Raw genomic sequence first — 16,684 nt, forward strand, 5'->3', positions numbered from 1 at the left:
GGTCTCTTGGACTTTTCTGCCCGTCTGGCTTTCGCTGCCATCCTCAGATCTCAGTTTCCTGAGTAGCTGAAATTACAGGTGTGAGCCACAGGCATTGGGCAAATGCCAACTTTTTTAAGTACTCTGTAAAATGCCCCCAATGTTCTCTCTATCTAGTGCTAGTCTGTAGTTTATACAGTGCTCCCTGTTTGGTTTCTACAATTGCTATGGAAAGCTATTCTCTTCAGCTAGGTTTTCATACCGAAGGCATATGTCTTCCTTTATTTATGTATTAAAAAACATAATTTGAAAAACAGGCAAATGGATTGAATAGATATTTCTCTAAAGACTCTCTACAAATGGTCAGGAAGCATACAAAAAGTTAACGGCATTAGTCAGTAAGAAATGCATATAAAAACCACAATCTTAATTCATACCTACTTGGGTGGCCATAGTAAAAAGTAAAACAAAACAAAACAAAAAACACCCAGAAAATCAGTGTTGGGAAGATATGGAGAAACCGGAATCCTCACATAAGGCTGGCAGGAATTTAAATGGTACAACTGCTGTGAAAACCGTTTGGCAGGCTGGCCAGCTGGCAGCAAATTACCTGGTGTTACCACATGACTCTGCAGTTCACCTCCTAGTCGTGTACCCAGGAGGAATGAAACCCAGCTCAAACAAAAGTCCACAGAGATGTGCAGAGTGACAGCACTCACAATAGCCAAACGGTGGAAGCAGCCCAAGTCCACCAACAACAGATGAATGGATAAGCAAAATATTGTATGTTCATACAATGGACTATTATTCTGTCACAAAAAGGAGCAAAGTACTGGTGAATGGTACAACATGGCTGATTCTTAAAAATATGACAAGTCAAAGATGCTAGACACAAAAGGTTACCTATTGTATGAGCCCATGTATTTGAACCATTCTTAATATGCAAATCCACAGACACAGCAGGGGCTGAGGAAGAAGGTGGGTGTTAGAGGATGGCTACTTAGTTTACTGGCGTTTCTTATTGGGATGATGGAAAGGTTTTGGAGCTAGAGAGCGGTGATAGTTGTGCACACTGCAAATATACTAGATGCCATTGAATTGTATGTTTTACAATGACTATAGTGAAAAATTTTATGATATATAAAATTTTAACCAGAATTTCAAAAAGTCTTCATTGTGCAAAATATTGTATTGTTATTGACTCGAGTGTCATCTACTAATGCTTCTCTATAAGGAAAGCTTATTTTTCTCAGAGATGTTCCTTCTTTCTCAAATACTGTTTAGACATTCTTCCTCTTGGACTGGCACCCTTTCCTGTGTGTTTTTGTATCTCACATAAAAAGTTCCAGTCAAAGTTTTCTAAGTACGAATGAGTGTTATATTAGTTGTCAAGAGACAAAAAATATGAGGCAGCAAATTTTGGAGGCAGTGAGCACACAAAGCAGTATTCACAAGCCCCTCTCCTTCCCCTCCCAGCCTTTAAGTAATTTCTCACAGGAGATTTAATCTCCTCTTTATGAGGTACAAAGTCCTGTGGTTTTGCTTTGCCTTTTTTCCCCCTAAAGGCAAATCTTTTGGTGAGGAAAAGGACAAATGAACATAAGGAATTTGAGTAAAATAAAAAATAGGAGAAAGACTTTGATCAGAAGGTATGAATTCTGAGCACTGTAGTTAGTTGTCTCTGGTGGTACCCATAAACTGTAAATTTAACAGCTATGAAGAACAGTTATGCTCATTACCTTAATGAGCCTAAGGTGATGTATGTCCAAGAAATTAATTAATTTAACACATTAATGTGCTGTACAAGAAATGTCTCACTATTCGTTTTCCACAATTAGAAGAAAAGCACTCATGTAAAACTATTTTAGGATTCTATACTAATTGAGTTATTGACATATCAGGAAACTAAGGAAAATATGTCACATCAACACATCAGTACTAGTTTCTTATATTAGCAATATATATCCACTTCTTAGATATAACAGGTTAAAATACACTTGATTTACTTTCTCTTCTTGCTATAATTTTTATTGTGCCAGAATTTTAGCCTAAGTAAATAGAAAGCTCTCAAAGCAGGTGTTGTAGTCACCTGGTTATATCTCAGTAGTCACTGCAAGAAAAGGAAACTCAGAGTGTCAAGTAGGAGATGAATTGGATTTTATTAATGAAAGAAAGTTGTGAGACCATTACTGTATCATTTGTCACCACTAAACAATGCTTCTAATCATTTTCCTAGCAATACAGAGAAACAGGCTAGGGCTTGTGTTTCGCTTTCTGTTTCTCATTCCAAAATCAGATAAGACTTTTATATAGGAAAAATAAATACAAGGCAGTATTTAAAATTCACATCATAGCAATTCGCCCTTATTCTTTTATAAAAACATTTCTTGAGAGGACAAATAACCTCTGTGCTATTGTTTGGCTTACTTATTTACCATGTAAATACATAATGAGGGATTTGCTTTCTGTTTACATACTGATTGTAAGTACATCTTGGAATGTGGTTGTTATTTCAGGTTACCTGAGGACATCAGAAAGATTAGTTGAGGTGGTGAAAGGCCAATCATGCTTCGAGGCTGGGGGCCAGAAAAGGAAATGAAGTAGTCAGTTGACAGAGAGTTTAGTTAGACGTGATCTGAGAGTTCCCATGGGTAAAGCAATACTGTTCAGTGGAATGCAGATACATCTCATGTCATGAATTTGCCAAGTACAGTGTTTACATTTCGAACAATTTCTGAATGCAAGCTTCAGCATAAAACATTTGAAGTACAATTTAAAACAATCTTGTTTGCACTGTAGTTGGGACCCTATCAAGTAGACATAATGGTTTCACAGCATAGTTTTCCTCCTTTGTATTTATATTATATATATGATATTAAGATCATTTTAACGTTGCTCTTGGTCTATTTTAGGTTTTGAATATGTAAGTGCGCAGCTCATTCTGGGTTTGTTCTCTTTGCCCTGGCAGCGTTTCTACAAGAAAGCAGCGGCCTTTGTGCTGCGAGCAGTCGGCAAGCACTCGCCTCAGCTGGCGCAGGCCATCGTGGACTGCGGAGCGCTGGACACGCTGGTGATCTGCCTGGAAGATTTCGACCCTGGAGTCAAAGAGGCTGCAGCCTGGGCCCTGGGATACATTGCAAGACATAATGCAGGTACTGGAGCATATTTGAAAAATAGGATGATTCAAGCTTCGATTCATTAGCTGTCAGATGTTTGCCTAATACATCATGGGTGGGGGTTCTATAGATTGTAAGAGATTAGTTTTGAATGTCAGCCAAGTTGTTTGCATTGCACATTTGCAAAATATTTTTACATGCCAATTTTTATCTTAGCCAAGGGAAGTTTGAGGAGGGAGAAAGGGAGTTGGGTTGGTTCTCAAAGGCCTTGCTGGCCAGGCATGGTGGCATTGTAATCCTAGCACTCAGGAATCGGAAGCAGGAGGATCATAAATATGTGGCCAGCTTGGGCCTCATAGAGTTCCTGTCACAGACAAACAGTCAATGCCAACAAACAGACTTAGTGAAATTTATTGTGGCTGAAAGGGTCACTGGGTTCGCCCTGTCATTCATGATAGGGTGTGCCAAGTCAGGAGCCATGCCACATGAGTGAGACTGGTGGAGGGAATAGAAATGGACGTGACTTGGTAGAAAATGTTTGTATTCAGCGCATGTTGGAAAGAAAGGAGGGAGGAGGAAGTAAATCAATAGGAGTTACCTTCTCCTACAGCCTGACTTCTTAGTATAAAGTAAGTCATCAAGGATGGCCAGGGCCTCTTGGAAGAAATCTGTGTGAACACATTTGATTGATAAACCATACACAGGGAGCTGTGTAGTCACTACCACTTTGTAGACATTCTTAAGATCAAGTGACATACAATGAAAACACAGTGCTTGGCAAACATAAATGACCAACTTTGCTAGTAGTAAACAAACAGCACATTGAAAACATTTGGAGGGTCTTCCTCCATCTGCTGATTGGAGGGGAGGAGGAACAAAGCAGCACTGTGGCCATGTGGTTTAGACTTTGGTGGCTTTCGGCAGGATCTGCGTTTGAGTCCATGTACTACCACTTAGCAGCTGAGACACTCTGGACAGGGGTTTTGAACTTTTTTTTTTTTTTTTTTGGCCAGTCATGGGGCCTGAACTCTGGGTCTGGGCACTGTCCCTCAGCTCTTCAGCTCAAGGCTAGCGCTCTACCACTGGAGCCACAGCGCCACTTCCAGCTTTTTCTGCTTATGTGGTGCTGAGGAATCGAACCCAGGGCCTCATGCTTGCAAGGCATGCGCTCTACCGCTGAGCTACCTTCCCAGCCCCGGTTTTGAACTTTTTGAACTGTCATCTTCTCATCTGCAAGAGGGTTGATAGTAGTTACTTCAGAGATTTGTTGTGAGGATAATGAAGTAATATATGTACAGTACTTAGCAAATACTCAGTAAATGTAAGGTATTAATATAGTACTGAATATTAAAAGTATTTGGCTGGAATTGTGGCCTATAATCATTACTACAGAAGCAGGAGGATCATGAGTTTGAGGCCCTCCTAGACAACATAGTAATGCCCTATCTCAAATAATAGTAAAATAAAATAATATTTATGACATTGGAGGATGAACTACAAATTATATAAACACATAGAAAGGAGTTTGATGAAACTAATGTAAGTCATGGAAAAGCTTATGCTTGTCTTAAAAAGGCTGCCTTGGAAATTCATCCTAAGGGAAAAAAAAAATCTCACAGAATGAAAATGTCACTGTAATGTTTTAATATTAAAACACCTTAAACATGTGATTTAAATTTAATGGTTAAATTATAGTAATCCACTTAATAGAATCTCATGCAGCAAAGCAAAAAGGTAATTATGATCCCTATGTGGTAATATGGAAAGGTAATTATAATGTTAAAAAGGATAAATTGTATATTACGGTTATGCTCTAATGAGTTTTTATGTGGACATAAATTAGAAAGTAAAACATATTTGTATTACTAAGGTACTAAACTAAAAGATATTTTCCTTCACTTCCATATTTTTTGGTGCATAAAATTATAGCTACTGTGTATTGAGTAATTATTATGTGTCTGAATTTGTGAATGTGTAATTGTTTCAGATGCATTATCTAATTTTGATTGCAGTTACCCTTGGGTATTATTCTTTCAAGAATGAAGAAAGAAAGGGTAACTTAGAATGACTAAAGTTGCATAAATCTTAGAATCAGAATTTGAGTCTAAATCTGTCTGACTCCCAAGCTCAGATTAGCTCCTATTCCTTACTGCCCCACTAAATGCTTCCTGAAAGAATATGCAAGAAAACCTTACACACAGAAACAGGGAGAAGCTCTGCCATAGGTATATTTAATTTTTTTTCTTAAAATTGTGCCAAAATAGGGGCTGGGAAGGTGGCTCAGTGGTGGAGTGCTTGCCTTGCATGCATGAGGCCTTGGGTTCGATTCCTCAGCACCACATAAGCAGAAAAAGCCGGAAGTGGTGCTGTGGCTCAAGTGGTAGACTGCTAGCCTTGAGCTGAAGAGCTGAGGGACAGCGCCCAGGCTCAGCTTTAAGGCCCCACAATCGACCAAAAAAAAAAAAAAAATTGTGCCAAAATAGAAATAAAGCAATAGGAAACTAAACTGGGAAAGGAAACGGTGACAGTACTTAGAATGATTCAAAATGAATATGTTAAAATTCCATTATATCTAGTTTCCTTTTCACATAGGTTCACTTTATGACATTTTGTCAACCCATGTTGAGGGAGAAATCTAAGGCAGTGTTTTAAGTTAGAAGCTAGATGTCTACCTGAGTGGATTTAGTTAAGGTTTTGGTAGGTCAGAGGGGCATGCTACAGACTGACATGAGTATTTCAGAGTGACGCAAAAAAGCTTTGAGGGACAGCAGTACAGATAAGTAAGTATATCAGGCAGCTGCCCCCAGATAACCATTTCATTCCCCCCACCTTAAAATTATGATAGTTCATAAATAGGATCTGACTTAGGGGTCCCATTCCAATTTCTTACTATAATCTAACTCCCACATGGAATTCCCAGTGTAATTTCAATATTTCACAGCAGTTAGGGTCCTGGGACTCAGAAGTTCCCAGAAGAGATTACTGCATAGATTTCTCAAAAAGAAAGGGAATTGATTTGGAGCAGGCCTGAGAAGTCCTCATTCTCATGCAAACCAGTGCAAGAACAGAATTTACCTCCAAATAACCCAATTTAGTTCTCAATGATTTCCTAAAAGTGATATCTATCTATGTATCTATCTATGTATCTATCTATGTATTGATGTATGTATGTATGTATGTATGTATGTATGTATCCATCCATCTATCAGTTAACAGGATGACATTCATTCAGTTTTTTTTTAATATTAGTGGTATAATGATTATTACCTTCAGAAATGTTTAGATTTTTTTGTCGGTTATGGGGCTTGAACTCTGGGCCTGGGTGCTGTACCTCAACTTTTCAGCTCAAGGCTAGTGCTCCACCACTTGAGCCACACAGCCACTTCCAGCTTTTACTGCTTATGTGATGCTGAGGAATTGAACTCAGGGTGGTCTCATGCATGCAAGGCAAGCACTCTACCACTGAGCCACCTTCCCAGCCCAGAAATGTTTAGATCTTAAATGTTTACATCATAAATCTATTGCCTTTAAACAATATTTAATGGTAATCAAAGGAAAGGTAATCAAAGGAATTATGGAGGGGCTGGGAAGGTGGCTCAGTGGTAGAGTGCTTGCCTTGCATGCCTGAAGCCCTGGGTTCTATTCCTCAGTACCACATAAGCAAAAAGGAAAAAAAGTCGGAAGTGGAGCTGTGGCTCACGTGGTAGAGTGCTAGCCTAGAGCTGAAGAGCTGAGGGACAGCACCCAGGCCCAGAGTTCAGGCCCCACAACCGGACCCCCCCCCAAAAAAAATCAAAGGAATTATGGAAAGTAAAAAGTAAAATGAGCTCCCAATAGCAGAAAAGAGAGACAAATTGGCACTATTTGATTTTTGCTTATTTGAAAACTACAATTTCTACAAGTTGCTTCTACATATAGATTTCATACATTTACCATAAATCATAGGGAAAGGGTGCTGACAACTAGAAATGGTGTTTGTTTGTAGACACAGAGATGTCTACAAATTATATCATTAAATTTTTATTGTTGAATAACCAGTTACTGAATGCACATATTATTTACCTCTCATTTTGAAGAGAAGTAAGCTATTTCTTTGTATTTTTCCCTGCTCTTACTGAAGGCTAGGGTAGAAACCTCAGATTGGTTGTCTTCCTGCTGCTCTTGCCAAATCTGCATAATTATTCTGTTGCTATATCTATTTACCTAACCGAGGTCAAATCTCACAGTGTTTCCAAGAGCTGAAGCTTTCCAAGGTTAATGGAGTGAGGTATAGTGGACAGAAGAATTGTGAGACTGTGGGGTTTCTTTGCTGCTGGCACTGCCCTGGCAGGGGTGCAGGGAGGAGCTTCAGGAGTCCACAAGCCCTCCTTCCCTGTTCCCTCTAGGCAGCCTGTCCCAGGCCTGAAGCAGCACCAATGGCTGCCAGTGGCTTTCAGGACAGGTGCTGGCCACAATTAGGAGGAGGGTCTGGGGTGGAATCAAGTGCCTGAATGAAGTGTTCTATGCAAATGACTTTTCCACATTTGGGCTCAAAAGTTGTTTTTCTTGGGAACCTTAGCTGGTAGTACACTGGTTGATAGCAAATCTGGCAAAAAGGAGTACATCTGCTAAATACTAAATACAAATACAAATACTAAATTACTGATAAGTGTCATATTCTTGATATGTGTGTAGATCCTAGGCCTGGGCACTGTCCCTGAACTTTTTTTGCTGAAGGCTAGCACTCTACCACTTGAGCCACAGCTCCATTTCCATCATTTTTTGTAGTTAATTGGAGACACATGTCTCAGGGACTTTCCTGCCCCAGCTGGCTTTGAATTTCAGTCCACACATCTCAGCCTCCCGAGTAGCTCTGATTATGGATGTGAGCTGCTGGCACCCAGCCCAATGTGAGTTTTAACCTCAGTGTTTTGTTTTTGTTTCCCCTCTCCTTTGCCAGTTCTTACAGAGAATTCCATGAGAAGACTCTCCAGTCTTCCAACTGTTTCTTGAAGTCAGGGACCTTCCTAACTAGTACTGGGTTGGAGCAAAAATGATTATCAGTAATAAACAGTGTACTTCCCATATTGTGTGTGTGTGTATGTGTGTGTTGTGAATCTGGAGGTAGAGTAAAACTAAATTACAGTTGCAAGGCTATGTAAAACAAGTGGAAAAAATTCTGGATATGAAAAGTATATTTTATGAAGTCTGATTCTGAATCTATCTGTAGCTTTGCTTTTTCAGCCTAGTTTCAGTTGTTAAAAGTCAGATGCTAAGGGGCCTGGAGGTGTGGTTCAGGTGGTAGAGCACTTGCCTAGCAAGCACAAAGAACTAAGTTCAAACTTTCATATACGGAGAGAGGGAGAGAGGGAGAAATGGAAGAAGAGCTCTTTACATTTTCTACCACCTATTGCCATTCAAGGCTGTACCCAAGTTTATCTTTTCCCACTTCCTCTGGGTTCTACTTGGTGACTTTTCCTAACCAGTTTTGAAGCTGCTTTTTTATACTTGAACCCTAGAAGCACTGTCCATCCATCCCAGATAACTATCATTTTAAACTAAAGCCCATTATCTACAGAACAATAGCATATTTGACTTAAATTTGAATTTATTATTTTGCCAGTCCTGGGGCTTGAACTCAGGGCCTGGGCACTGTCCTTGAGCTTCTTTTGCTCAAGGCTAGCACTCTACCTCTTGAGCCACAGCACCACTCCCGGCCTTTTCTGTTTATGTGGTACTGAGGATTCGAACCTAGGGCTTCGTGTATGCTAGGCAAGCACTCTTCCACTAAGCCACATTCCCAGCCTTGATTTTTTTCTTAAAGGAGACAGAATGATTTTGTTATGGTTGCTGTGGATGTTGCCTCTTTCCAATGTGTTGGCGAGGTGTAAAGGTTTCTGGGGTCGCCAGCCTCTCTGAAGGCCTCTATCATTCAGAAAATTCCACGAAACCTTGGACCCTTTGACCATCTGACCTTCTCCACCCAGCTTGTTTCTTAAAGTCAGGGAATTCAAGTCCTCTTCTCCAGTATAGCAGTGAAGTCTAGCAGCAGTGATACTATATAGTGTCCAAGGTTAAAGACCATAGCTTATTGTCCTGAGTTCTCGCTTAAATCACTCATCTTGGGAGTAGCCTCACCATGAGCAGTCTTAGAGAGGCCTGGATGGTGACAAACTAAGATTCCTTCCAACACTCCTGAGTATGCTAGTAGTGGGGCCTCTGACCATGCTGGCACAGCTCAGTCCTTGACTGTAGCCTGTTGAGAGTTCACACAGCTGAGCTGATCAGTGAAGCCACTCCCAGATTCCTCGCCCACAGAACACGGAAGGAGTAAATGTTTTAAGTTTCTAAGTTTGTTGTGATTTTATTACAGAGCAGTAGATAACCACATCAGTTGTGAACAGCTGGGTAACACCAAAAAACTTTAGAAGTGCTATAACTAAAAGCATACAATTTTTTTTTTTTTTGGGTCCAGTCGTGGGGCCTGAACTCTGGGCCTGGGCGCTGCCCCTCAGCTCTTCAGCTCAAGGCTAGCACTCTACCACTTGAGCCACAGCGCCTCTTCCAGCTTTTTTCTTTTTGCTTATGTGGTGCTGAGGAATCGAACCCAGGGCCTCAGGCATGCAAGGCAAGCGCTCTACCACTGAGCCATCTTCCCAGCCTAAAAGCATGCAATTAATAACCAGTTTAGGCTAATGGAGCACACTATTTGTTTTTATTATAATTTCACAAATCATGAAAAAACTGGCTAAATGGTATGACAGATTAATTTAAGATTAAAGTGACAAGGAAATTTGAAATGTGATTTTTAACCTGATTTATTTCAAAAAGGTGTTAAAGTAATACATTGAAAGTCATATGTTCTTTATCAAAATAGTCTTATGGCCAGATGCAAAAACTAACATATCTTTAAAGTGAAGTAAGTCCACCTGATTATAAAAGAATGTGTGGTTATTTTTATTTCATTTTACTTTTTGCCGGTTGAAGTCAGGGCCTAGGTGCTGTCCCTGAGCTCTTTTTGCTCTGCTACTTTGAGCCACAACTCCACTTTAGTTTTCTGGTGCTTAATTGGAGATAGGAGCCTCATCCACTTTCTTGTGTGCAGAAAGAAAGTTGAGTTTCTCTTTTTCTCTCTCTCTTTCCTGCACTTTAGGTGGCTAATGTTTAGGTTTTAATTGATTTCCTGGAATTCTTTTCTGATTTTTTTAAAATATATAATCAAAACGTGGTTCTTCCTTTATGACATCAAAGCATGATTTCAACAGTGAAAAGTAGAAAGAACTTTTCCTTATCTAGAAAGCCTACCCACAGGTCATTTTAAGAAGGTGTAGATTAAATTCTAATATTGTAAAAGGTTAATTGAAGCTGGAGCTGGCGCACAGATGGATGTGTTTTATTTGGCTTACACTATAACTGTCTCACATAGTTATTTAAAAAATAAAGTTGCCAACACTTAAAAAGTAGCCCAACAATTTACATTACAAAATGTTCTAACAAGAATAGGCCCTTATTCCTACATGGCCACCTGGGGCTGAGACTGAGAAATGGTATGGGCTTGACATTCCCGTTCTCCCACTGCTCCTCCAAACCCTATTTTTCTTTCCTCCTCTGACTTCGCTTAGTTACTTGCCTGAGACAACTAGGGGGCTGGGAAGGTGGCTCAGTGGTAGAGCGCTTGTCTTGCATGCATGAGGCCCTGGGTTCAATTCCTCAGCACCACATAAGCAAAAAGAAAAAGCCAGAAGTGGTGCTGTGGCTCAAGTGGTAGGACACTAGCCTTGAGCTGAAGAGCTGAGGGACAGTGCCCAGGCCCAGAGTTCAGACTCCACGACCAGACCCCCCGCACCCCCCCCAAAAAAAGAGAGAGACAACTAGACATGACATAATTGAGAAGAAAGGTTAAGGGGCTGGGGATGTAGCTGGTGGTAGAGCACTTGCCTTCTGTGCAAAAGGCTCTGGATTCCATCCACAGCACTGCAAGAAAAAATAAAAAAGAGGGGCTGGGAAGGTGGCTCAGTGGTAGAGCGCTTGCCTTGCATGCATGAGGCTCTGGGTTTGATTCCTCAGCACCACATAAGCAGAAAAAAAAAAGCTGGAAGTGGCACTGTGGCTCAAGTGGTAGGGTGCTAGGCTTGAGCTGAAGAGCTGAGGAACAGCGCCCAGGCCCAGAGTTCAGGCCCCACGATCAGACTCCCCCCCCCCAAAAAAAATAATTATAGGAAAAGTGAGGGAGGCAAAGAGTGTGACAAGGTGATATCTCCCTGTGTTTTCACAGCCTCCATAGCACAGAGGAGACCGCCTTGGTTTCTTTGCTCTTAATAAGCTGCTCCTGAGGAGTGAGTCTTGTACGGAAAACAGCAGATGACCAAATCTGCAGGCCACGCACTCAGTTGTGTATGCTAAAAATGCTAAATGTGGATAAGGGAAATACTATTGGATGATTTATTCTCTGACAATTTGCAGTCTAAAAATATCGTTAAAAATAAATACCTTCTAACACTGAAAGATTAGCGTTTTAACTGAAATGTAATAAAGACAGGAATAAAGGTAGCAGTTGAAGTGTGAAAAAGTAAATGAATTTTCTAGCACATAGAAATTCCTGAAAAGAATTACACAGTCTTTCTGAGTATTTTGTTTCAAGGTGATGCAATCTCACCATTAAAAAAAAATAAGGAACCTTCTATTTTATTGAGAAAACCCCATCTTACCTGCATTTTCCCTTGTGGAGTTAGCCCCACCAGATGTATGTATGAACAGAGATGTGTATATATTTTAAAAAGCCACATTGAGAAAAGTTGGCAAGTAGAGAAGAAATATATCACCTATATCACAATTGACCCAATAAATGCTGTTAGCATGTTGGCATCAAATGTAGCCTTTTTTCTTTTTTCCCTGATGCTAAAGATGGAACCCTAGGCCTTAACACATGCCGGGCAAGTGCCGCACCATTGGGTACAGCTCTAGCTTTCCCTTTGTATTGTGGGTCATGGGCTTGAACTCTGGGCTTGGGCGCTGTCCCTGTGCTCTTCAGCTCAAGGAGAGCTCTCTACTGCTTGAGCCACAGCGCCACTTCCGGTTTTCTAGTGTTTTATTTGAGATAAGAGTCTCACGGACTTTCCTGCCTGGGCTGGCTTTGAACCGTGATCCTCAGAGCTCAGCCTCCTTAGTACCTAGGATTACAGGTGTGAGCCACTGGCGCCTGGCTTCTTTCCCTTTGTATTTTTAAGCATAGCTCTAGCTATATTTTAATCTTGTTATTTAATGATGTAAGATTGTGTCACACTTAAAAATCTTGTTATTATAAAGGTGATGTACAGAGGGGTTACAGTTACATAAGTTAGGTAAATAATACATTTCTTTTTGGACAATGCCACCCCCTCCCTCACTCCCTCATCCAGTTTTTCCCTCTCATACCCACTCACAGGTGGTATAATTCATTTCAACATAGTATGCAGTGAGTCCCATTGCTGCATTTGTCCCCCCTTATCCCTCCATTTTTGCGCCTCCCCTTAGACTCCCAAAGACATATATATGAACAAACAGAACAAAAAAAATGAAAACAAAACAGCAAAAAAGAAAAAAAACTTGTTTCCATTTCCTAGAGTCCATTTTGATAATACTATTGTGTATCCTCTAATGCACATGGGCATTGTGCCTTTGTGTTCCTCTCCTAAGAGTGTCCACCTTTGGTCTCACTGTGTGTTATTTAGTATGCATATGAGAGAAAACATGTGATTGTATCACATTTTATTGGATAATAGGATAGATATATTCTTTTTTTTTTTTTTTTGGTCGGTCGTGGGGTTTGAACTCTGGGCCTGGGCACTGTCCCTCAGCTCTTCAGCTCAAGGCAAGCGCTCTACCACTTGAGCTACAGTGCCACTTTCGGTTTTCTGGTGGTTTATTGGAGATAAGAGTCCCGCTGGGCGCTGGTGGCTCAAGCCTGTAATCCTAGCTACTCAGGAGGCTGAGATCTGAGGATCGCAGTTCAAAGCCAGCCCGGGCAGGAGAGACCGTGAGACTCCTATCTCCAATAAACCACCAGAAAACCGGAAGTGGCGCTGTGGCTCAAGTGGTAGAGCTCTCGCCTTGAACTGAAGAGCTGAGGGACAGCGCCCAGACCCAGAGTTCAGGCCCCACGACCGACAAAAAAAAAAAAGTTTCCAACAGGTATGAAGCTCTTAACCAACACCTGATGAGTGAAAGGAGAGAGGAAAATATGTACATATCCCAAGCATAAAAGAGGAAAGAATTATATCAGGATGTTTTCCATTGTAAGTTACAGATATCAAACTACAAGTGGCTTCTGCAATAAAGACATTAAAAAAAAATTCACACGACAAGAGTTGAGCATCCGGAGAGTTCCTAGGTTGGCTGTGGTAGACAATGTCATGGAGGATCCAGATGTTTTTCATTTTTGTACTCAGCCTCCTTGGCATGGTAGAGATTCCTTTGGCTATAGTGGCACGCGGATATAGGAGTTCCAGATGTCATTTGTACAAATGGCGATGACCAACGAAAAGGAGGAGGTGTGAATTTCAGGAGCAAAATGCCCTTCACAGATGCCTCCAGATGACTTCTCCTGGGTCCCCGTGGCCAGGCTGGTTCACAAAGACCACACCAGCTGGCAAGGATTTCTGGGAGACATTAACAGTCACTGGAACAGAAACAGCAGAAAGATGTGCCAGTGGAGAGGGGTCGGAAAGGCAAGGCTGCAGAATATGAAGTTTTTGTTGTCCACTCCCCAGGCTATTGCATCCGTCCCTGTATATGAACCAGCTTAGATCTCACATGCAGGTGAAGGGACAGTGCGAGCCTCTCAGGAGCAGATTGCACCTTTGTGGGACTATACCTATCTGGTTAAGGATATGAACAGTGCTTGTCAGGCAGGTGATCTACTTCCTGAGACACAATTTTAGCCCCTTTTTGTGTTAGGTATTTTTTCATGCTTTTTTTGGTCCAGGTTAGTATGGGATCTTGATTCTCTTATGCCTCCCATGTAGTTGAGATTATAGACATGAGCCACCATTCTTGACCATCTATCTATCTATCTATCTATCTATCTATCTATCTATCTATCTATCTATCTATCTATCTATCTATCTATCTATCTATCTATCTATCTATCTATCTATCTATCTATCTATCTATCTATCTATATCTATCTATCATCTATCTATCTGTCTGTCTGTCTGTCTGTCTGTCTGTCTGTCTGTCTGTCTGTCTGTCTGTCTGTCTATTTATATCTGAGAGGAAACAGCATATCACTTTTACTTGCTGTGCTGTAAGTCTTTGTGCTATGCAGCAGTTGCCTGGAGGTTCATTCTGAGAAACCTGTTATGCCTCTCTGCTGTTGTCTTTAAAAATATATATATATTTTTTTCCTTGTATCTCCCTTTGGTTCTTGAGGTTACATATTAACGTCCTATTTTATACCATATTTATCATCAGATTTGTGTGTGTGTGTATGTGCCAGTCCTGGGGCTTGAACTCAAAGTGTGAGCACTGTTCTTGAGTTTTGGGGCTCAAGACTAGTACTCTACTACTTGAACCACAGCTCCACTTCTGGTTTTCCCACCAGATTTTAAAAATGAAAACATATTTACTAATGACTATAGTGTTAATTTGCAGAAGTGTGTCACGAGCACCAGAGCTGGATGAATCTGGCATGTAGAAACCATTTATACAATACTGAGACTTTAAAGATAACTGCAATTTAAGATATGAATCTATATTTGTTGACATTTTTTGGGGGGGGTCTGGTTGTGGGGCCTGAACTCAGCTCTTCAGCTCAAGGCTAGTGCTCTACCACTTGAACCACAGAACCACTTCTGGCTTTTTTCTTATGTGGTGCTGAGGAATTGAACCCAGGGCCTCAGGCATGCAAGGCAAGCGCTCTGCCACTGAGCCACCTTCCCAGCCCTTTGTTGACATTTTTTACGAAGATGTAACATTACCAATTTGAAAAATTAAACCTTGTATTTTCTTCAAATTAAAGGTTACTTGAGGGGAGATGGTAAGTAGGTTTTTTTTTTTTTTTTTTCCAGTCTTGGGGCTTAAACTCAAGCCCTGGGAGCTTTTACTAAGCTTTTGTGCTCAAGGTAACAACCTTGTTGCTCTACCACTTGGACCATGGGTTTTTGGTGATTAATTTGAGATAAGAGTTTAACGGACTTTTCTGTTCAAACTGGCTTTGAACTGTGGTCCTCAGATCTCGGCCTTGTGAGTAGCTAGGATTATAGGTGTTAGCCCCTGGTGCTGGTGCCTAGCATAAGTAACTATTTCAGCTTGACAAAGCATACATTTCTAAGACACTACAGATCTGGAAAAATAAGGACATATTTGGAAGGAAGAAATTATAGAAATGAGTTGTGTGATTCAGTGAGAGGTCATGGATGTGGTACAAGTAGAATCTATAATTGCATATAACACTTCATGCTCTTGAAAATATACATTTTTGGGCACACATATGAGTCTGTCTAGTTGTCTGCCATTTTTCATAAGCTGTGCTATTTTTTATATCTCTTATTTTGTTCATACAAGTAAATCAACATGTGTGCACAAAAGATATCTACATGATTTCTGACATGAATCATGACTAAGGTAGATTTATCCTTTTATCTAAAAATTGACATTTATGTATCTTGCTCTCATATATGATCATCTATACATATATATTGATCATTTGCAAATCTCAGTTTTGAAAGTATTTTTAATACACAGAACACAGTGTTTTATCTTAAAAGAGTCCTCGAAATATTATGAAATGAAAGGAATTTGAAAATCAACACTATTGACACTAGATTCATGCTAATGTTTACTTACGTAAATAGCACAAAATGCTGCCTAATTAGTGTGGTTGGTAAATTTTTGGTACTTTAATTTTCTCTGTTATTGTAAACCATGCATAAAATGCTTGCCTATTGAGAAGTGCGGAATTGTCAGCGCTTAAACAGCTGACATCTGCTTACTCTCTTAAAAAAAAAAAAAAGAATAACAAGCCATTTCAGCCTAATCTACCTCAAATGTGTTCATGTAAATGGAGGTCCATCTATTGACCTGTGTTCTTTTCAGTTCAGGATTGGTCCACATGGTTTATGAAACCAGGAAGGCTGATTTGAAATGCAGATGTCGGGAGAGTGAAGTACACCCTCCCCTTTTTTCTTTGCTGTATCTGTCAGGGTGAAAAATGGCTTGCACAAGGGTCAGTCACCCATACTCACTTAATTACTTTTCTTGGACCCACAGAACTGTCACAAGCTGTGGTGGACGCAGGAGCTGTTCCTCTTTTAGTACTCTGTATCCAGGAGCCAGAAATTGCTTTGAAAAGGATTGCTGCTTCGGCCCTCAGTGATATTTCAAAGCATTCTCCAGAGTTAGCACAGACAGTAGTGGATGCAGGAGCTGTGGCCCACTTAGCCCAGATGATCCTCAACCCTGACGCTAAGTTGAAGGTATTTAAAAATGAGTTTATGAGACAACAACTCTATCGTTTAATAATCTACAAAAATAGAAATGTGCACAGCTTGCTATTATACCTAAAAACTTCTTAAATTATCACTGGAAACAAGCACAAATATAGTAGATACTGGGTCTTTTAAGATGTGAAA

At 40.4% G+C, this 16,684-nt stretch overlaps 1 protein-coding gene across 2 annotated transcripts in view; it reads left to right on the forward strand.

Moving 5' to 3' along the window:
• Positions 1–16,684, forward strand: part of Spag6 (sperm associated antigen 6) — a 48,998-nt gene that overhangs the window by 13,100 nt on the left and 19,214 nt on the right. For both annotated transcript variants that reach the window (XM_069990502.1, XM_069990503.1), the window contains exons 4-5: positions 2,948–3,131; positions 16,323–16,528. In XM_069990502.1, the coding sequence (XP_069846603.1) occupies positions 2,948–3,131; positions 16,323–16,528 (390 nt within the window). The remainder of the gene's footprint in view (positions 1–2,947; positions 3,132–16,322; positions 16,529–16,684) is intronic.

The sequence above is a fragment of the Dipodomys merriami genome, unplaced genomic scaffold, assembly GCF_024711535.1.
Source record: "Dipodomys merriami isolate MVZ:Mamm:240054 unplaced genomic scaffold, mDipMer1.0.p SCAF_4, whole genome shotgun sequence".
NCBI classification, from domain to species: domain Eukaryota; kingdom Metazoa; phylum Chordata; class Mammalia; order Rodentia; family Heteromyidae; genus Dipodomys; species Dipodomys merriami.